The sequence below is a fragment of the Tyto alba genome, unplaced genomic scaffold (assembly GCF_018691265.1).
Source record: "Tyto alba isolate M040663 unplaced genomic scaffold, T.alba_DEE_v4.0 Super-Scaffold_13, whole genome shotgun sequence".
NCBI lineage: Eukaryota > Metazoa > Chordata > Aves > Strigiformes > Tytonidae > Tyto > Tyto alba.
The window spans coordinates 29,441,299-29,465,014 of record NW_024881275.1 but is presented as its reverse complement, the minus strand read 5'-3'; the positions used below and the strand labels follow the sequence as shown (position 1 = coordinate 29,465,014).

The following is a 23,716-nucleotide window of genomic DNA, read 5'->3' as shown; positions in this document are numbered from 1 at the left end:
AGTCAGAGGCGATGTGGATTCCTTTGCAGGCATTTGGTGGATTACACTGTCACTGGCTTGAGCCTCATGTGCATTCTTCAAAAACTGCATTACAGGGAACATCTGCTTTGTTGTTTGGAAAGTACTAAACATGATTACATTGGATGTACTGCAGCAGAGGAAAATACAGGCTTGGAAAGTGCTGGCTGGTGTGAGGATGAGGCTACAGTTAAGTCTGGAGGGGAACAGTATCCCTTTTTTAAAAACAATTGGCTATTGGATTTGGCAACATGGGTTTCTGTGTGTTTTTGAGACGTAGAGGGGGGCTATGGAGGAGAAGCTAAATACAAAGAGGACAGAAGAAGCAAACTTAGGGCTCATTTGTCTCCCACTGAAGTCATGGCTTGTTTAATTCTTGCCCTTTAAATTTAAAGCAGCTGCTACCATTCGAACTGCGTAGCTGAAATTTTTTAGCCACGTGGTGGCAAGTTTCCAGGCCACTAGCTTCCTATGCTTATATGGCACTGACATTAATAATACATCTGTTTAGTAACAAAGGGAAGTATTTTCATGACCACCTTTTTCCTATCATGAAACCTTAGATAATCAGTAAATTTTAATAATACCCTCCTCTGCGGGAAACTCTTAGATCAAAAGCAAGGTATTCTCATCTAATCTTACTTGCTAGTTTGCTTCATAAAAAGTCTTGATGATCATAAGTAGGGGAAACCTTTTCTTTATGGGAGCATATTTTGATTTCTGGACCAGTCCGTCTTACATCTTTATTGCAGTTTATACATTATACTCTAAAAGCAAAATCAACATTTTATGTATCCAAATATGATAAGAAGGATGGGGCCAACCTTCACACTGATTCTCACTGTTACAGTAACTGAAAAGGACTCTGTGGTTGTATTATTAAGTACAAGATGAGCAAACAATAATCCTCTGCTTGTACTATGTCTACAGGGTGAAGCAGTTCTTGGAAAACTATTTCTTCCAACTCATACTTTCTATGTTTTATTTCACTCAGGTTGTCTATATCTTTTTTCTTTTCTATTTTTTTTTCGGGGGTGGGGGGATTATGGGGCATGAATAAACACCCCACTACCCTACTACCAACCATTCTTTGAACTGTAATTGCAATGTCAATACCTTTTAAATTTTTTTTTTTTGTTATAACCTGGCCATATTAGCAGTAGATGGGGGGGGGGAGCTCTGGGCATACTACAGACACAACATTAATTTACAAAAATAGTAAACTTTTTTAATCAAAGAGGGGAAAAATACTGTTGATTTGCTCAGCTTTGCAGAAAAGACTAACAAAGTTTATGTGCAAAAGAGTAAATGATTGCATTTAAGTGACACTATCTTCCATGTAACCCTAAAACTGATCCTGGAACTTGCTCAAAACGTGGAAGAATAATGAAGTGCAATATATCAGATTTAGAGTGACACATGCCTTTCTTTGATGACTGAGACTAGTAAAGAATTAATCAGGGATCTGCAGAGTAGGCATATATTTGCTTTTAGAATTCAATACCTCAAGTTCAGTTTTAGTGGAAAATTAGAACTCGTCATTAAAAGTTTGACTTAATTTTCCATAGTCACAGCAGAAGTGAAGACAAGTAGCTAAGGACATATTTAGGATCCAGCTAAATGTCTTAGCTTCTGAGGTTTCTAATGAACCAAATAGAAAAGAAGGGAGGAGTTTAAGACAGGCTGATGAAGAATGCCTAGGATTTCTACTTCCTGCAGATAAGTTTGCCCCAGCTGCTATAATGACAAGTAATTAACCTTTTCCCATCCTTATGAAAACCAGCCTTGCCTCAGTCTTACTACATTGAATTTCACTTGGAATAAACTGGATTGTGTGGTGGACAGTCATTGTCCCCTACTGCCCTTAACCTAATCAGTTGTCCCTTTTTAAACCTAGGATAGGGTAGAAGTCTGTATATATGGCATCAGGTTGATTCATGCTCTTGCATTACCATTTCTGCCTGTTTAGAGTGAGGTTTCTGAAGGTTTATTGCAAATTCAATTGAAAAGCACATGCAGCTTTTAAGAAGAGAGCTAAACTATCAACCACGCAGCTGACTGACCAGTGTGGTGTGTGGAGCTCAGCATCCTGACATGCCTATAAGTCATGATGGAGCATTTTATGCGGATGCATGTAGTCCCTGGGGACAAGGTCTCTGTATTTAAAGATGGTGTTTGCTGTACTGTCCACTACTTCAGGCTGGTAGGCACTGTACCCTATTGTTCATGCTACTCTTCTCTGAACAAGTTTATCATGACAGCTCAGAGATCTCCATTGCTTCATAAAATTAACTGCAATAACCAGGTGTGAAATGGAAATTGAAAGGAAAAATCCCACATATATATGCATACATTTTAAATACATCTTCTTTAGATCCACGTCCAGAAGTTTTAAGTGATCTTCCCTGACATGTGTAGGTGAGAAAACATCTGAAGTGCCTGTGTGCAATCTGACCATTTCTTTTTTTCCTGATTAATTCCATGCAGGTGGGCAGTAGGGTCTGGCTGAAGCTTTGGTTAAGTCAGTTTGAGCTGTTTGCAGGTCCTCGGGCTACTTCTCACAGGGAGCTGGTGATTGACCCCCGTGGAAAAGATCTGCTCTAAGGAGAACAGCTGACCAATGCATTTTCAGGTGCACAGCTCGAGAAGGCACTCTGTGCTCTTTTCAAACTATAAGCTTGCTTGAAGTCTTGTGGCCAATTAGACTAGTGGGCAAGGACCTGTCAGGCTGCCAATTTAGTAGGCTGGAGCACATCATAAACAAAGACTGCAGCTACGGAGGAGGAAATAGCCTTCTCTTGGCAGCTAGTCCACTGCAGCCCATGCCATCAGCCAGTGCATGGCTACCTGGCTCTCAGTGTGGTCAGTTCAATACACAAACAACACTGTCAGTCAGGTGCAGCTGCACCTTCTGAGGTGAAGAAAAAAGATGTTGATAATAAAAAGCTTCTTTTATGCGTTTACTTTTATTATTCATGATGGGTCATGATGGTGTTACCAAATGGATCCCCTACCCCCACTTTTCTGACATGGAGTTAAAAATTAAAATATTAAAACAAATTCTTCTGAGCATTTAGGAACTTACAGATTCTTTGCTAAAAAGCTGACACATTTGTTTGGTTGTTTTTTTAACGCTAGCAGATTTAACTGAGAGCCTAGCCTTTTGTTCCCACTTGTGGCATTTCAAAACAGTGGCTAATTGTCTTCCTCTGGGTCTAAAATTTGATTACAGATTAATATTTCTGCTTGAAGTTATATTCCTAAATAGGGAGGACATGCCATTTCTAGGCTGAAGTTGTGGTAGTGGATGAAGTCAAGATTCTTTAATTTATTTTAAGGAAATAATTTTATTTTAAATGTAGAGTAAAATGTTAAAGAAATTTTACTCTACACTCTGTAACATGTATATTCTTATACAGACTTACATATAACATGCGGTGAGTATGTCATAAAATTTCTCAGAGAGAGAAAAGTAATTATTTTAAAATGTAATGCTATTCATTGTAAGCAGCAGCCTGTAATTAGTTTCTCTGGTTATAATCAATCATGTAGTCATATCCACCCTAACTTGATTGCCCGTGTTAGTAAGAGAAGTCATCTGAGTAGCTGAATAAAAACTCTTGCATTCTTGTGGTTATGTTAATAAGCAAGTTATAAAGACTCAAATGCTGTTACACACTTTGATACTTAAAAGCATGTTACATGCATGAATACAAGTGTTGCAGATGTATATGATCATGGTCATAAAAATTATCAGATTATTCTAATAATCTTGTTGAACTATTTTAATCTATAATAGCCTGTAGACCATATACCAATAATTTACTAGTCCATGATAAGCTTTGTGTAAGTGTGTCCTTGAAATGAGTTTTGACTCAGTATCAATCTGACATATAACAAAATGAAATAACTATCTGGACTGGCTCCATGCTCCTTAAAAGATCCTATTCCGTATGTATTTCTTTCTGAATACGGAAAGATACACCTGAATATTTGATGACTTCATTCATTCATTTAGCACCACTGAAAGGGAAATCCATGCACTGCCTCACAGATTCTTTCGTTTGAGAGTGTAGCGCATAAGTAGAGTAGCACAGAAATATTTGGACCATTGAGTATGTACAACACACACACACAGACAGCCTCAGAGTCAGTATCTTTCTACTGTTTTAACTGTTCTTTTGATCTGTTTGTAGCTTTTTTATTTGTTTGTAGAATCTGTTGTAGAAACACTGTTCATACACTAAAAAATTCCAAGTTAAACCTTACTTTATAAAATTCAAATCTTTCCCAAAGAAGTATTCTTTCCAAAAACTAGTCAATTTTCTATGAAATATTACCAGATTTTCCCTATTTTCATGGATGGATATATGAAAGCTTACAGTTTCAGACATAACATAATTTTAGGTAAAAGTGTTTTTATATACCTATGATAAAGTCATAAGGGATTTTTGTCTCTTCCTCCCAAATTTACTTAAAAGAATGATGTAATGTTAAAATGGAAATCTGACAGCAATTTAAAATCTCAAAACATGACAAATAAACAGACTTAAACAGAAAGTACTATGGGAAATACTGGACTAATTATAGTAAAAATAAACAGCAACTTGTGTTTTTATGTATGCAAATGGAAGTCCAGTGAGTATGGAATTTACAATATAATTGCACGGTACTTAGATTACTATATAATTTGGTTGCCACAATGGCGAAGAGGAATATTGCCTCCTTGAGGGAATGACAGAGTGTTTAGAAAGTAATACATTAGTTATTATCATGTCTTGGCCCCAGCTGGCAACTGACCCCCATGCAGCCACTCACTCACTCCTCCCAGGTGGGAGGCAGGAGGGAAGGTAAAAGTCAGAAAACTCATGGGTTGAGATAAAGGCAGTTTAATAAGTAAAGCAGAAGCCACACACACAAGCAAAGCAGAACAAAGAATTCATTCACCACTTCCCATGGGCAGGGAGGTGCTCAGCCATCCCCAGGACAGCCGGGCTCCATCACCTGTAACGGTGACTTAGGAAGACAAACGCCATCACTCCAAATATCCCCCCGCTTCCTTCTTCATCCCCCAACTTTATCTGCTGGCCACGACGTCATATGGCATGGCACATCCCTTTGGTCAGTTGGGGTCAGCTGTCCCGGCTGTGTCCCCTCCCAACAAATTGTGCCCCCCCAGCCCCCTCGCTGGTGGGGTGGGCTGAGAAGCAGAAAAGGCCCTGACTCTGTGTAGGCACTGCTCAGCAATAACTAAAACATCCCTGTGTTATTAATCAACACTGTTTTCAGCACAAATCCAAAACAGAGTCCCTCCACTGTGAAGAAAATTAACTCTATCCCAGCCAAAACCAGCACAGTTATCAGCAAAACACGGTATGACAGTTGGCCTAGCTGTTGGAAATAACCTACATAATGACTTAAATTGAACACACCCACATGCAAACACTGGCTAATAACTGTATAATTATTTCTGACCTTTCAGTAAATAATGTGTGACATATGTTTGTGAGATTTGCTGTATTCAAACAAGTGATTTAACAGTGACATGAAACAGGCCAGTTCTGCTGGCAAAATATATATATTTAGATGCACATATAGATAGATACACACACACAAAGTCACAGAACTGCATCAGAAGAAAACCTCACCCAATTATCAGTGAAAATGAAGCCTAATTCTAAATATATGTCTGTATTTTAATTTAATGTTGTCAACACTAATAAAAAAAGAGTGCTATTATAGGCATTCATTTAAAACGGGAAAAAGTTGCACAAATGAGACCATGAAAATCAGCTCTGGGCTGCATCCTATAAAGTGCACATGTGTATATATATGCATGTACCTATGTAGAAAAATATATACATATATATGCCTGTATATGTATATATATATATATTTTTTTTTAGGCTGAGCTGTGCCATTTTATCAGAGGCAGCAGTCTTGATTAGAGTGCACCTCCCATCAATAATAACTTACATTTTAGTTCCTCACAAGAAGTCATATATTGAATTGCTAATATTGTCTCAGTCACTTAATACTTTTTATTGTTTTTAAAACCCTTTTAAGTATTCCAATCAAAAGCGAAAAATAAATGTTACAGAAATTTTCCAACTTAAGAGGAGTTTATATTTACATCATATTGTTAAAGCAACAGACATGCTATACTGTATGCACTTTTCCCAAGACACATGAATCCTATTAAACAGCATTAGCAACTTTTTTTTTTTACAATGAATTCTCTTTCCATTCTCTTTCACATTATGACAAATGATGGCATGTAAAGAATCTCTTCCATCAAAACAAGAAGAGATTGTTGAAAGTACTTGAAATACATGTGGGTAAACCATTATAAGTAACATTATGTAAAGGCACAGATGAATGAACTGGCTAATTAGTATATAATTCAAGAGTTTGCAGGCTTCAAGGCTTAGCTCCCCAAATAAAATGGTTCACTTAAAATACTGTCATGATTTATTTTAGGCTATTTGATCATTCCATGGAAGGATTCAAAAACTGGGAGTTTATGACTACTCACTGCTGGAGTGAAAAAGCAGCAGGTGACTGGATCTTAGAAATCTGTGACACTCCATCTCAGCTGAGAAATTTCAAGACTCCAGGTATGACTCTAATCTTTATTTGGGCCCAATGAATTTAGAAGAATGTATGCAGTTGCTAATACTGCCTTGACTGTTTTCCACCTTTTATTTACAGCTGGAACATCTCACCAGTTTTAGTGTGAAGGCAGAGCTGTGAAGAGCGTTATTCTTAATTTCAGTTATCAATGCACTCTTCATTTTTATGTTGCTGCTATTTGCCATTTAAGACATGTGGTTCTCTTTTATTCTGAACTTGTGTCTGGTTTCCATGGAGAATTTAATCTTCTCAGGGGTAAACTGCCCTCTTTTTTGCAGTCACATGTGTTGCCTCAAAGTACAAAAAGAGACTTTGGCCATTTAGAGCTACATCATACCAGACATGAATTCTTCAAGCAGAGACAGATCTCTGTACCATCTGACAGGTTACTAAGAGTCAGTGCTTTACGCAAAGCCAAATCTTTACTAGGTGCCATTTTCAAGGAAAGAGATAACAAAACTGGATGAAACAGCATGTGCCACATTTGAAAGAAGTTATAGTATCTCCATATGCAGGAATCCATTTTCTTGGATGTTGAATACAGATTTATCAGACAGGTCTTCAACATAAGTTAGAGCATCCCAGAGTTACTCTGCTGTATTCATATTGCCTGTGACTTTCATGGCTGATATAGGGCCCATATTTACTTGGCCTATATCAGCTATATAGGGTCCAGGGATTTATTTTCATGGGGTTTTTTTTGCTTTGTATTTTTTATTTGACCTTTGAGGAAAAGTGGCATTTGTTAGTGTTTATACAACTAGAAAATCCCACTATACAAGAGCAAGAAATTCACAGCTTGCTACCACTGATAGGTTGCATCGTGCCCCTGTGTGTATGGGCAGAGTGCTCAGACCTGGCATCTGTCTGTCTTGGTTTGGGCTGAAATAGAGTTAATATTCCTTTTCAGGGACTAGATGAGTGCTGTGTTTTGGATTTAGCTTTGGGTTTGGTATGAGAAGAATGCTGATAGCACACTGATGTTTGCAGCTGCTGCTGAGACTTCAAGGACTCTCCGACTCCCCATGTCCTGCCCATGTGCCAGGGCACAGGGAGCAGGGAGGGAGCACGGCCCGAGCACCAGACCCAACTTGGGCAATGCAATATTCCATATCGTGGAACGTCATGCTCACTGTATAAAGGAGGGGTGGTTGGGAAGGGGCTCTCTCGCTCCCGGGATTGCGACTGTGGGATCTTGGTATCTCGGGGTCGCTGGCCGGGAACGGGCTGGGTATCGGTCAGCGGGTGGTGAGCAATTGCGTTGTGCATTGCCTGTTTATATATTTCTTTTTGTTTTCCCCCCATCATCGTTATTGTTTTAATTTTATTGCCATTACTAAACGGTTCCTATCTCAGCCTGCGAGTCTCCCTTCACCCCTCTGATCCCTCCCCCATTCCCAGGTGGGGAGGGGGAAGGGAGGATGATTAGCTGCAGGGGTTGGTTGCCGATCAGAGCCAAACCACAACACTGTCCACTCACTAGCTGTGCTCCTAGTAAGAATTTTTGAGCCTACAGATGTTCTTTTGCTTTAAATTCACAGTGCACAGTTCAGTTTCATTCACATATTTCAGTATGAGCACTGTGAAAGAAATGGACATTGAGAGAAGGTCTTTCAAAGGGACTCATGGGAGTACATTCTTACTTCTCTTTGCTGGTTATGAGAGATAAGTATATACTTACCTTTGGACTTACTGAAAATTTAAACCTTTAAAAAGCATTTTGAATTAGGTACATTATAAGCAGACAAAAATACCACTGTTTATGCATGAATACTTAATATAGTCCTTCCCCCGGAGCCCTGCATCAAAGTAGGTGGAAATCCTTTAGTAAAAATAATCAAACATAGAATATCACTCAAACAATCTAGATTAAAACATGTTAGAGGCATGAATACTACTAATGTATGGAAAGTCATTTATCATTAAATCTAGTTTAGCACTCTGACTGGATATCATGTCAGAATGCAATAATATTTCATTGGAAGTGATGAATCTAGTTGATTACTGGTTTCTGATGGATAAAAATTAATTATAAGAATTCTGCTATGAAATATATTTAGGACTACAATGACATTAGCAACAGAATTAGTTTATAATTCAGTGAAATAAAAGATGCATTCCATCTCAGGCAACTAAGTAAACTTACAAAGCAGTAAGAGTTTTCTAAGTGATTTGCTAAAAATCAATTCTGAATTTTAAGACATAGATGTTAACTTAAAGTACTTGAAGCTATAAAAATATATCTTTGTGAACTTAACAATAGGGGATTTAAAAGTATGTTTATTCCTGAATTAGTGGGTTATTGGAAGTCATTAAAACTATTCAAATGAGCCTTACTGAATATAAGTACTTTTATTGTTTCTACTACATGAAAATGCATATATAAAGAAACATGGACTAAAATGTGAGCTGAAGTGCTTAAAAGCTTTTAGTTTAAAATAAGAAAGTCTAGCTTGATAGGGCATGTGCATGTAGTGGACTGTTCTAGAAGAATGTTAATTGTTTCAATTCTACTTTGTCCAAGAAAGGCCGATTAGTTGTTTCTGCTACCACATATGGAGAGGGAGTAGTTTGTCTTCCTCTTGATTGAAATTTGGTTTGTTAAACTCTTCAGATTGGAATGAAAGCTATGTGCAGTTCACCTGCTCAAGGTAAATGTGCCTTTCTTGGACGCCAGCTGGTCCAATCACTCCTGCAGTTTACAAGCTCAGTAAGACTATTTCCATCATGACTTAGAGCAAGCCAGGGCACAGGAGGAATTCTAATGTGTTACAGAGTTGTCCAGTCTGCTTCCTATTCCAAGTGGTGCACAGTCCAAACTCAGCTGTGATTATGCATTTTACATGGGACAAAAATGAACCCTCTCATTTCAAAATTATTTCAAAATGGAAGTGCTAATTTTATGCAGCTTAGATAATTTTCTGTCTAAAACATTTAACACACAAACCAGTCTCACTCAACTGCTGTTGAAATTGATGGAACTGAATGAAAACTTTAGTTTTTTCTTTCTGTTCTTCAATAGCTATGTTCTTTTTAATGCAGCAAATGGCCAAAGCAGAGAGATAGCCAATCTCTCTGCTTTTTAAAAAAGTTTGTCTGTCTGTCTAGCCATCAAATCATATTCTCTTATTGCCTGTCTCATCTACATATCCTGAATAGTTTTAGGATGCTAAACCAGCAGTCATAAGCCAAAATTTCTAAAATCTATTATATAATATGAGGCCAGTCGGTCCATATTGAAGACCAAGATAATGAGTATGATTTACAAGATTGCTAATCAGTGAACAACTTTTTGTTAAAGTCTGTGGTAACTCTAGAGTGGCCAGTGTCATTTAAATGTCAGCTGTATACTCAAGTGGTTAACTTTAAGCACATCATTTTGAAAATCTAGATTATCATCCTCTAGAGCTCTGAAAGGAAAAACTAGCATTGCCAGTACTTCAATTTTTGCCTCATTTTATCTGCACTAATCACTTCTCACCATGGTTTTTCAAGGGTGAAAGGTTCTTAGCAAAGTGATGTTAATTGCACCAGTAAATGTAGAGCAAAGTTTCTAACACAGAAAAAGGGGTATTCATTAGATGTATTTGCAAAAGCAGGCAGAGACTATGAGCAAAACTGTTCACAGTTTCGGGGGGGAGGTTTGATGGGTATTTTTTTTAATTTTCAGTGCTTTAGAATTTGATAGAGGGGTGGTATTAAGCAACAACTACGTAATTCCATTTTAATCAAATTACTGAAAAGAGACAAAAATCAATGATTTTCAACTCCATCTTGCACTTGTTATTCCTGACACAGCCAGGAATATCTCTGGCTTGAAGGACAAGTTAGGGTAGCTCTTCATCTTTGTGTGTACCAGAACCTAGTGGTTCATCCAACAGGCATGAAAAAGAGCCACAGTGCAACACAATTTAACTATTACCTTCTTTTCTCTTCTCTGGCGCACTCCCTCTACTAAAGCCTAGAAAAGAGGAAGCATGGAGCCATTTTGCAAACTGTTCATCCAGGCTATTCTCCAGACATCATCTACAGCCCTTTTATATCAACAGAAAGTGGCCAGCTACATTTACAGCTTTACATTCTAAAGGCTGTCATGCACAGTCCTTTTTTACATATGTATCCACATAGGTCTTCCTGATTTATTGATATGAATATTTTATGTATACTCTTCTCAGTGCTACAGTGGCTAATCTCATGGGACTGATTTCTTTTGCTTTGTGACAACTAAAGCCTAAAGACCCAACTCTGAAAGAAAAGGGACAGTAAGGCCGGGGGATGTGGAGAAAGTAGACCTGCCCAAACAAAGGGTTATGGAGAAAACTGATACACTGGAGGAATCCTTCTGGAGAACTTACTGTTTACTTTATTTTAACCACAATGTGAAATAGTGCTTGAGACTGGTTAGGTTTTTACATGCATTTGGATTTCACAAGATGCAGTTTGATTGTGAATTTGGATCCTGGTTCACTGTATACTGTCTAGTAATACATCCCCCAACTTTCTAGAGCAGTGGTTGCTCTGTGATGGAAGCTGTGCAGTAACACTTCTGTTCAGAAAGATTTGAAAGTGTCTTCCACATGCTAGAGGTGGATAAACTCAGCTGTTTGGGCATGTTGGGTTTAGTCTCCACACTGAACAGAATGTGAAGTAAATGAAAGGTGCTTAAATTCAATTTATGGTGCCTCTCCAGTTTATCACTGTAGCCTGCAGTTTATCACACTGGTATCACCGTCGTGCCTGTTTCTTGTTTCTGTTGTGAGTGTGCATTTGTTTAGCTATTGAAAGGTCTTATAATTAAGAGCTGCAGTTTTCCTGTAATCAAATTGAGAACAAAGAGCCAACATGTCATCATATCCCTGGATTGGCAAGGTAATGCCACATCTGTTACCCGTAAAGAAATTCAAGGTCCAGTTCATAAAAGTAGTGCATGTGATTTCTGCATTTAATTCTGTAGAGTTTATGGATGTGGACATGTGCTTGCTGTGAAACACTGTGATATACACTTTCTCCTATACATACAATATAGGACCTCTGTTATATACTAAATACAAGCAGGATAAAGAATTATTCTAGCCAAACTAAATGATGGAATCAGCCAAAAATGGGGAAAGAAGGATTTTGGCTTAAATGTGCACACTTTGTTTATTCATTATAAAGGCGTGTGTGTATGTACATATACTTAGTTATTGAAATATTTTCATTGTGCAAATTAAACCTGCCTTGAGGCAGGCTTCATTTATTTGCTGGCAAGTCATGTGGATTTTTTCCCTCTTTATTTACTGAACCATTCTTAAAAGGCAACTAATCTCCTGAGAGACCCTGCGTTATTCCCCTCACTGCCCTTTTGCATATAGGTATACATTCAAAGCACCAATCCTTCCTGCAGTAATGTTAGTACAAACCATTCCATGTGTGCAAAGTCCAGACACAATACACTGTGCCTGAGGAGCATCTTTACCTGTGTTTATTTTTAGGGAGTCCCTGCAAATACATTTTTTCTAGTATACAGTATTTTTCCCAGTGCTCTGGAAGAAGTATAAAATCAAACATTGGAAAGTTTAGTGATCTTTGGAGCATAGTAATGATGAGGATTAAAAGATATGAATAAATTAGCAAAACACACATTTTTTTGATTGCACCTAATATATTACGGTCCATATGCTATAGAAGTCAGTTAAAGCACAAAAAATACAGAGACTGTATGTGGAGAAGCTGTAGCTTTGAAAAGGCTGTTGAGATGACTGCATATCTGTTTAAAAATGAGCTCCCTGTGTGACTCCTTTCCTGAAAAGAAATGTGCCTTTAAGAACCCAGCTGAATCACTCTAAAGAACATTGAGAAGTAACTTGATTGCCACATGTCTATACAGGAAGAAAATACGTGATTTGGGTCGTTTTAGGCTAGTGGGGACCAAAGAGCTGCACGTCTGTGAGCTAGAGGTAGGAAAAGACAAATTTAAAATAAGGTGCATGGACAAAATGAAAATAAGGTGCATGCCATTTTACAGCTAAGGTAATTAGCCAGTAGTTCAGCATCAGGTGTGTTAGAGTCTTCACCAGTTAAGTTTTTAAATCAGGATTGAATATCTCTTCTAAAAAAGTAATGCTTTGCTTTATCTGTGGAAAGTTGGAAACTACTGTGTGAGACAATTGTCGTGTGATGTAGTCTTTTGCCTATAGTTTCTACTCAAAAACTGAGTATAAAGCAGAGAAGGTTTCATATGAAGTGTAGAAATTTCTGTTCTAGAGAGGTTAAATTGGGTTGGGAAGAGACAGATAAATAACAGAGATTATGACCTTTAACCCCAGTATAAACCATTTAAAAGAACTGGGCTAATATCTATCAGGTAGTGGTTTTGCTTATTGTTGCTTACTGCATGAAGAATGAATGTAAAAGCAGAGAGATAATGTAGTGGCTCAGTCATGTCAATGGATGATATCAGATGACATTGGGAAAAATACAGAATGTCACTTGTAAAGGTCAAAGTAACTTGCTTGCACAGGTTGAAAAAGTCCAAGTGACAATATGAAAGCTCAAATTATTGAGTATTGTTAAAATGAAAGAAGAGGAAGATTGCTTGAATTTAATTTTACATGAAGTATACTAAGTGATTTTCTTGAGAAGACATATCTAGATTACATTTCTTTTTAAATAGTAGGGAAGAGTATTTTAACCTCAGAACATCCTCCAAAACAGGATCTTTCAAATTCAAAAACTACTGCCTGCTCCTGTTTCCTTTCTCTTCTGACAAGAATTTGACATTTACAACTAGCTACTCCAACATAGATAAATATAATCAGGAGAATGGGATAAGACCAAACTTATGTTCCGTCTTTTCAGTCAAGGATGTGTTTTTTATGCATCATTACTTTAGGCATCATTTCAGGCCTGAGTCCTTTCAGTCTTTCACACAATTTATTAACTGGGTAGTACAGACAGAAAGGTGGGGACTGGAAGTTCACACTTTATGTCCTGGCAGCCTGAACTGATGACTTGATATACATTATTCTTTTTATTCTTCCACAAAAAGCTTAGCAAAAAATCAGATAATGCTTCAGGCAGGCAAACAATTTTTACTTTCTTGTTCTGGGAGGATAAAATATCAATAATGATCACAGACAATGCCGTGATATATCTGCCAAATAACTAGGGTAAATAAATAAGAAATTATGCTGTTTTAGGAGGGGACATTGATGGTCTACCATGGAGATTTTAAAAGAAATTGCTTCCTGTTCATCAAAATGTGTCCTGTAAGCCAATGAAAAATAATCTTGAGTAATAAACAAAATCCCTTTCATATGTCAGAATTCTGAATACAGCCAGTTAGTTAAAAGATCTCAGCTAATAGCTACTAGATAATTAGTGTTCCGAGGGAAAGTGAAATCCACAGCAAAAACTCCTTGTTGAGTACCATACACATTTTCCAAATAATTGTATGGCCAAAGTTTTTGTTGTTTGTTGTTTATGTTGAGTTCAAATCATGGTGCAAAGTTTTACTAGATCTACAAGAGGCTGCAGTGCCATGAAAATACTGCATAAAAATCTGATTGAAGAAACTATGCTTTCTCAGTTTATAGTGAAGCAGCAATTGCACTATCTATATTAAACTGAAGACGCTTATTTGAAAAGCAACATCTTCCATACCTACTCACAAAATCATGTTTATAAGTAATATGTTTTTGTACAACACAGAAAATATAAATGGTTTCTAAAACTACATTTTAAATACTTAACTTCTAGGCAAATTGAAAGAGTGGTCCTTAGTACTGTATGGAACATCCATCCAGCCTTATTCACCAAGAAACGATTTTCCAAAAGTGGAAAGAGTGCGCTCTAGTCCAATTGAAGACCCTACAGAAGATTATGGAACAGATGACTATTCAGGTGTGTACACTCATTTACCCTATACATTCGTTGAACACATAATTGGTTGAAGGATTGACCTGAGACCTTGAATATGTAAAATGTTCAGTGAAATGGATTCTTAATTTAAGATCAGAACTATTTGTTTCATAATTTAAAGTTATATATTTTAATTTCATCCTTATGAGTTTGTAAGCACAGGTATATTTTTAAACTACACTTAACATACTATGAAGAATGCACTGCTTTTCATATAAGTATGTAAAAATATATATACATACATAGGAACACATATATATATGAAGACCATTATCTTCTACATCTGGGTTGTTTCTTGCTGATCTCTACAGAAGTTTTTCAACCTTATCATCAGACTTTAATAGAGTTAGATTTTTGGTGCTGCAAAATAAGACAAGTTGGGAGTTTCCTACATCTAATCCAACATTAGAAGCATTGTGCAGATAGTTAAGATTGATGAATCTTAAGTATATCTCTGGCAAACAAACAGGAGGACAAAGTTCAATTTAGAAGTTTCCGTTATTACAGTCTCCTACCACAGCATGTCAGACCTACAGTCCCTATTTTAGACTGAGAACTGCTGATGAAACACTACTATTTCTGCTGTAAAGGTCACTAAGTTTTTAAGTTTTTGTATGAAGCGAACTCACTTTGCTTCAAGTTTACCAGATGTTGGGAGAAATTTCAAGGTGACTGGCAAATTCAGCGCATTTCATTCATGAGAGAGCAGTGATCCTGAAAGTCATAACTTCACCCATGGGCTTTGTTCACCTACATAAAGGTAGGAGTTGAAAGGGACCCATAAGGATCACAGAACCATAGAATGGTTTGGGTTGGGAGGGACCTTCAGGATCATCTAGTTCCAACCCCCTGCCATGGGCAGGGACACCTTCCACTAGACCAGGTTGCTCAAAGCCCCATCCAACCCAGCCTTGAACCCTTCCAGGGCAGGGGGGCAGCCACAGCTGCTCTGGGCAACCTGTGCCAGTGCCTCACCACTCTCACAGGAGAGAATTTCTTCCTTATATGTAATCTAAATCTACCCTCTTTCATTTAAAAATCATTACCCCTCGCCCTATCACTACACTCCCTGATAAAGAGTCCCTTCCCATCTCTCCTATAGGCCCCCTTTAGGTATTGGAAGGCTGCTGCTATAAGGTCTCCCTGGAAACTTCTCCAGGCTGAAGAACCCCAACTCTCTCAGTCTGTCCTCATAAAGGAGGTGCTCCAGCCCTCTAATCATCTTAGTGGCTTTCCTCTGAACCTGTTCAAGCAGGTACATGTCCTTCTTATGTTGGTGGCCCCAAAGCTGGACACAGTATTCTAGGTGGGGTCTCATGAGAGTGGAGGGGGAGAGTCACCTCCCTGGACCCACTGGCCACACTTCTCTTGATGCAGCCCAGGACACAGTTGGCTTTCTAAGTTGTGAGTGCACATGGCTGGCTCATAGTCAGTTTTCCATCCACTAATAACCCCAAGTTCTTCTCCACAGGGCTGCTCTCAATTCACTCATCGCCCAGCCTCTATTTGTGCTTGGGAATGCCTCAATCCATGTGCAGGACCTTGCACTTGGCCTTGTTGAATTTTGCGAGGTTTACACAGGCCCACCTCTCAAGCCTGTCATCTCGTCCGACATGAGTGAGGGTGAGACAGAAGACTTGCTATTCAGCAAGTATTAGACAAGGCTTTTGCAGCATGTAACAGTACAGAGGGAAACACATCTGGGTCCTGATGGCTGGTTCAGCTGGGTTGTGTAGCTACTTGGACCAGTTGTTACCCAGTTGGTAACCAGAGTAGCCACTGATGTTGTTCATCATTTATGTTGACCTGCTTTTTATAAATTATTTTGCTAATAATTCCCTATTATGAATTACAGATGCCTTTGCACATTTCTGAATAAAATTCAGAATGATTTGCTACTTATTAGGAAAGCATCTATTTGGATCCAGAAATATTTTTTCTTTGATAGGTTGTATAAAGGATGGCACACTTGCTAAAAATAATAAATCACTGTGAATAACTACTGAGGCCAGGATCTGCAAGGTCTTCAGGCAGCAAAAAACTTTTTGGTGGGGCCAAATTACTGCTTGGAATTCAAATCAAAGAGAGAAGCAGAGTAATTGCATTCTACATTAAAAATACAACGTTTTAAAGGGTGCTAAGTACTAATTGAGAAGTTTTAATCCCTTCCCGCCCTGTATTCCAATTTTATTACAGGTCCCTGCAATGCAGAATGCAGTAAAGTAGGGTGTGATGGGCCAGGACCAGACCATTGTACTGACTGTCTGCACTACTACTACAAATCTAAGAACAACACACGGTAAGGCAAAGAGAAAGTCTTTACTTCATAGATTTCTTAGCGTATATCTTAACTTCCCTTCCTCTTCTCTTTATTGCATTCATGGATAATTAATTTTCTACTGAATTTCACAAATTTTCTTAGGAGTTGAAAAAAAAAAACCCTAGCTAATCAGAATTTAAAATACAGCCTTCCAATACCCTTCTTTGATTATTTCCCAATCTCTTGATTATTTTTTAATAAGAAGATATAGATACAGATATAGATATAGGTATATAGATAGATAGATATAGATATAGATGTAGATGTAGATATAGATATAGATAGGGATAGGGATTGGGATATAGATATAGATATATAGATATAGATATATAGAGATATAGATATATAACTGTGATAGATAACACAGCTTCTGTGATTGAATTTGAACAAGATAAAAAGAAATGTAGATGTTCAAAAATGACCTTATGGCTGTCTGTCAAGGCATTTAGCAGTGAGATAGCATGTGGTGTAGTGAATTAAATGGAAGAGAAGAGGCAGCTTGATGCAATGCTTTGGAGGGTTACATCTTAGTAAATACATATTCATTAAAAAAACAAGAATGCTGAGAAATACTTCTGCTTTGCAGTCATGGTCCAGGAATGTGGTGGCAGGTTATTTCATTAACGACTCTGCCTTCTCTTCCCTGCTGTCTGCAGGATCTGTGTTTCGACCTGCCCACCTGGTCACTACAATGCAGACAAGAAACGCTGTAAAAAATGCTCACCCAATTGTGAAACCTGTGTTGGAGGCCATAGTGACCAGTGCATGACCTGTAAATCTGGCTACTACCTGAATGAAGTAACCAATAGCTGTATTACCAACTGCCCTGATGGGTTTTACCTGGATAAGAGTTAGTATTTCTCGTTGTTTCTTTACTGTGGGCTACCGAATTTGATCTGGGGAGGTTGCTGGAATACTTACGAGCAGAAAAAGTGTATGTTGATGCATCTATCTCTTATCCTACTCCTTTTATTAAATTGTTGCCACGTGTGATCAAGAATCTCCTCAAAAATCTTGCTTTATTTTAAAAATCATGCTTAGTGGCAGATTGTCTTTTCTGCTTATGGCTGAGAGTAACAGTAAAAGAACAAGGGCAGTTCAAGAGCCAGTCAGCTGCAGGACAGAGCAGGTTATCACTACTCCAGAAAGGAGCAGGCAGCACCCACACTCTGAACATGAGGCACTCTCCATTCCCCCAAATTCAAATTATGTGGCACCAGATAGAAGAGAGCTGAGGAATCAACCATGGCCGCTGAACTGGAGCTCTAAGAAAAACAGGCTCCTCGGATGTAAAATGTTGCAAGTAATATTTTTGACAGACCTAAGTATGTGCAGTGATGTGATGACACAAGAGCAGTATTTTTCTGCCGTGTGAGACACCTGCCTTCAGTTTCCACCTGTGAAAGTAGACTGCCCACATTTAATTTCCAGCTTCAGCTAGCAAAAATACTTAAGCATATATTCAAACATGTGCTTAAAACTGCAGTGACTTCAGTTTTGTTTAGACACATCCTTAGAAGATAAATATGTGCTCAGGAGCTTTCTTCTAGGCACCTAACCTTTTGCTTTCTGCAGCATGAAGCTGTGTGTTCATTTTTGAGAATTAGTAAAAACAGGTACTACTTTAAATTCTTCCATTTTTCACTGAGTGATAACTACACTGAAGGGAATTCCTTTCCACCCAGTTAAGATGGATAGATGAAAATTTAGAATTAAACGGGAACAGCAGGTTTTTCTTCTCAGAAATGTACATGACACTGCATCTCAGAAGACAGCAGCTCTTAAGAAGAGAGGCACCTCTTAAAGTAGGGAGTTCTTGAGATGGAAAGGCAGATGTTAAGTAATTTATGTGTTGACTTTGTTAAGATTAGACCTGTTCATGCAGGTATGTCTTTAAGCACCACTTTAGAAAGACAGAACAGGCTGCTTGCATGGAAAGTGTAAGAGGTAAATTGTAGGACAGTCTGTGAAACGCATGGCAATCGTTATTGTGTATCACAACTGTATGAAAAGACAATTTAAGTCCATCCTATAAGTAGTTGATGTAAATTTAAAATATTGTTGAAGACTTTTTTAATGACCTCAAAGCTTATTTTTCTCAAGGTACAACTATAACTTCAAATGTTTAGAAATAGATTAAACCATTTGGTGTCTGATGGAAAAAGCTAATGATAGACGGAATTTAGCTATTTTAGTCTAGCTTGCTGCTTCCCTTCCTGATGTCAAGCTAGAAAGCAGCAAGTCATGTAATAATATATCCATATAGTTTTATTAATCATAACTGACCAAGGTTTTCTTCTTTCCTTTGTAGATAAGATTGTTTGCCGAAAATGTAGTGAAAACTGTAAGACATGTGTTGAATTCCAAATCTGCACAGAATGCAAACATGGCCTAAGGTAAGGAAATGATGGATGTCACTAAACAGAATACCTGAACAGTCTTACAAGGCTGTGGATATACAATGAAGAACATCAGATAGCTATTTAACCTTGAGTGACCCTCATTTCTTGTGTTCCATCTCTGTTTAATTTATAATATAGTATTTTCTTGTGCTACTATGTGCCAGTTTGACTAACAACAGATTTTTAGAAGACTTCATTTCAGGTAAAAAAGCCACAGTCATGTGGAAATCTGGCTTCTTCACTTTTTTGACCTACAGTGTGGTAGTCAAGGATTATTTTAGGGGTAGAGCTGATGAATCATATTAATCTTTCTGATTCATTCCTGTGATAGTTAGAAACTATTTTCTTATCTTTATTGTACTTCTTCATACATCCAGTCATTCACTTATCTCAAGCACCTCAGGCTCAATTCTATTACAATATAGTGTGCACATATTTTAAACAGCAGTGGATATTTTTTCTTCGTAGGGGGACTTAATCATTCTTGAAACTGATAGGTAAAACCTACAAAGCAGGAGTACACATTTCAAGCTCCTTTATGAATGAATGACCTTTTCATCAAAGCAGCAAAGGTCAAAAATCTTATAAAATTCATGACAGCATGTATGCTGGCTTTATGCCACAGAAAATACGAAGTTAGTATTCAGTAACTGTAGGGGTTCTTCTTGCAGAATATGAGTGTTCTGCAAATGTTTTAACACTGAGCTTTTACTTTCCATCAAAGTGGATTTTCATCTCTTAGTAAAAGCTGAATGTTACCTGCTTCTAGGACATCAATAGCTGGATTCCTTTACATTTTGTAAAGGAATTTTCATTTCTTTGTATTTATGTTGCACCTAGATTTTCCAACTGCCTGCACAATTTTTATTACAAATATCTCAGTTTTTTCAAAAGTGACTCTTTGAAAAGGAAGTGTCATCTAATGAGAAGAAAAGCATAGGATCAGATCGGGACATTGGTCTATTTACTCTCTCTGTGAAATACGAGTATCTGTTTCCCTTTTAAAATGTTATTAAATTTGCAGTCTATATTAAAATTTGGACAATATTAACAGACACAGCATGACCGTCTGTGTATCTGCAAAATCAAATTAGTAAATTAGCAGTTTAGAAGTCCCTACAATGAGCAAATATGTCAGGACACCAAAGATGACATAGATTTGGGACCTTATAGGACACAGTTGCTGTAGAAAAGTTATGCCCACATTTTCTTTATTTTTCAGGAACTGAGTTTCCCTGTCCATTAACACAAACAGCAGATTGTAGCACCACTGAAGAAAGTAGATAAATCCATCCAGTGTGAGAAGAGGATAAAATTATAAATCAATCAATCCTTCATGTTCTCTTGGTCAATATTAGCAAACTGAGATTGATCTGTGTGGGTATTATAGTTAAATGGAAACTTGCAGGACATGCATTTCATATTCCCCAGTTGTTCAAAGCTTGTTGCATTTTCTTGGCAGAGTTACTGATGGGCAGGTCCCTGAGTGGGAATTGGGACACCTGGATTCCAGTTCTGATCCTGTTACTGGCCCATTGAATAAATTTGGGCAAATTATTAGTTTTCCCATATGTAAAATCATGATAATGCTACCTGCCTTGTAACGCACTTTGAGGTGTGTGACTGAGGAAAAATAATAAGAAAGCAGGGGTTGTTAGGTTTATCAAATTGTTAATTCAATTTTTTCTAAACTGATACCATATACACTCACTAAAATTTCCTGTGGTGCTGAGCACACACCACTTTTGCTGGATCCAATCTGTAAAACAGGGTTAGCACTCACTCAGAGTGGTAATTCCGAGAGCTGAAGAGCATTTTTAGCGAAAGTTAATTTGAATGAAAGCTAAGGTTCCACAAAACACGGCAAGCATGGCCCAGAAGTCCAAGCTTAAAAAAAAAAAAAAAAAAAAAAAAAAAAAAAAAACAAGAAAACAAACAAACAACCTGATGCAGGCACCCTATAACATGAAAGCATAAACAGCCACTTAAAGGGAAGTATGGAAATGTGACACTTTATGCTATTTCTTTTTCCTTTGTTACTCACTCTTTTGTGCTCTCTCTCAAAAGTGCCTGCAGGCAGAATACCTCCATCTGTAATCTTGACAAATCTCCCAAGCCACTCAGAACTGGCAGTCAGTCTGGAAGTTTCAAAGGAAACTGCTATTGCAGCAAGAGGTGGTGATTTCCTTCACTGTGAATCTGTTCTTTACCTGTGCTGTAGCATAGTGTCAGGAGGTGCTACTGGTCTTTCAAGAGAAGCATAAGATCTTGGTAAATCCCTTAGCATCTTTTTTAATACAGTGGTGCTGACCTGACCCTGTGCCAAATTTCTCACAGGTAATTGAATTTTACATGCCTGAATTTTTAGTACTCTTTGGCATTGGTTTTGGCTGTTGTTTGGGTTTGTGGTTTTTTTTTTTTCTGTCCCCTACTACTCGGTAGTATTTACAGTGAGTCTGTAAACAGCTTCAGTATTTCACCATGGGCAAAACTGCGTTTCATTCCAACTTGAAGTGATTACTGTCTCCAAATTTATAAAATATGACCGATGAAGAAAGATGGTGAATCCTAATATATGGATTGTTCTTTTCTTAAAACAGAACTATTGGTTTGTGCATGACCTTGTTGTCCTCTGTTGCTGTTATCTGCCCAAATGCTGTGCTTTTTTCCTTTTTACAATAGTTTGCATGGCACTAAATGTGCTATCCGCTGTGAAGAAGGAAAATACCATAATGGTAGAGAATGTGAACCATGTCACCGTTCCTGTGCAACATGTGCAGGTACCCTACTGATATTTATCTCCATCATTTCCTTTCCTCTATGTTTTTAGCTCAGAATTTATTGTACTGTATCACAGTTACAGTATAACATGATTGTTTACATGTAAAAACTTAATTGTCTTGATAGTTATTTAATATATTTTAAACACAGCAGACTTCTTTCAGCTAACATGAAAATCTAAGTTTCTGTAATTGAAAGTGCATATAATTTTCTTTTTTATTTTCCTTTTTCTTTTTTTTTTCCCTGTTAGTAGAAATCGTTCTGAGTTCCAGTAATGCCCTCTATTTTCTCTCTGGGATGGAATAATGACTAATAGATTTTGTTCAAGCTTTAGAACTACCAACAGCCATTTCTTTCAGAAAAAAGATATGCTGAAATTATGGAATGTTGTTTATTCTAACGATGTACTTAAATTGCTTGATGTTACTGTTTGAAAGAAAGTATGGAAGGTAAAATGTAGTTTCTAAAATTACAAGATTTTGCTACAGTTAGAGGTGGTTTCTGTTAGGCAATAAGAGGAACTAGCCAGTAACACAGTAAATTTTCTCTCTGGTTTAAGGTGCTGGAGTAGATGCCTGTATAAACTGCACACAGGGTTATTTTATGGAAGATGGAAGATGTGTGCAGTCCTGCAGTAGTGGTTATTACCTTGATCACTCTACTGAAAATGGATACAAAAGCTGCAAAAGGTATGATCAGTGGCTAATATATGTGTCTGATGTTTGGCAGTATATTAGCTATTATTGTGTTGAAAAAGATAATACTTACAAGAACATGAAACACTGACTGTGAAACAGTCAGCCAGAACATTAAATGCTGACTTCAAAAAATAGCAAAAATATATTGCATGATAAGCAAATGAAAAGAAAGCATAAGGGTTTTTATTTTAATCTGAGTTACATTCATGCAGTGTTTTTTCTGGTACATACATCTTTGTCCTTCACTTTAAAAAAGCCTATAATGAGAATCTAAGTAGATATGCATAAAATGTAAAATTTACAGATCTGGCAGAGGATCTCCATTTCTCAGTAAGAAAGGAAAATAGTCAAACTAGATTTTTTTAATTGCAAGTTAATTACTATTCATGAGGACCATTTCAGTTCTTCAGCTGAATATTCACAAACATGGCACAAGTATATTGCCACACTGCTGTCCAAAATAGCTCACCTGACTGAGTGTACAAATGGGTGGATAAATCTTGGACAAAGCTGTGCTGTGTTGTGCAAAGAAAGAATGGGGTTTTTTCTATTCCATTCTTTGTTAAACAAATACCATTTGTTGCCATTTGGAATAATTTATTATTGACCCACTTTGAGTTCAGGGCAGAAAGAGAATCGCCATGAGTTACACTTTTCCACGCAAAAAAAAATAATCAATACACAATGAAAATATGATGGAGCCAGAAGTGTGATGAAAGGACTGGGCAGCAGGTCAGTCTTTTCCATCCTGTGGCTTTAGCTCATGCCTTGCTGCCACATGTATGTGTGGTCAGCTTAATAATTCTGTTGATTTCTTCTGCATAGCTCCAAAATACTAGAATAATGCAGCTATTTCTTAAAAATTGTGAATCAAAAGTTGTTGGAGGAAAGAAGAAGGACTGTGTTGCAGAGGAGGTTAACTTTTTTTTTTAATTCTTTTTATCATCGTCATTATTGTTGTT

At 37.4% G+C, this 23,716-nt stretch overlaps 1 protein-coding gene across 2 annotated transcripts in view; it reads left to right on the top strand.

Moving 5' to 3' along the window:
- The window catches only part of PCSK5 (proprotein convertase subtilisin/kexin type 5), a 246,574-nt gene that overhangs the window by 160,100 nt on the left and 62,758 nt on the right, over window positions 1-23,716 (top strand). For both annotated transcript variants that reach the window (XM_042787933.1, XM_042787934.1), the window contains exons 13-19: window positions 6,499-6,635; window positions 14,392-14,535; window positions 16,750-16,852; window positions 17,530-17,723; window positions 19,185-19,269; window positions 21,958-22,055; window positions 22,616-22,745. In XM_042787933.1, coding sequence (XP_042643867.1) covers window positions 6,499-6,635; window positions 14,392-14,535; window positions 16,750-16,852; window positions 17,530-17,723; window positions 19,185-19,269; window positions 21,958-22,055; window positions 22,616-22,745 — 891 coding nt within the window. The remainder of the gene's footprint in view (window positions 1-6,498; window positions 6,636-14,391; window positions 14,536-16,749; window positions 16,853-17,529; window positions 17,724-19,184; window positions 19,270-21,957; window positions 22,056-22,615; window positions 22,746-23,716) is intronic.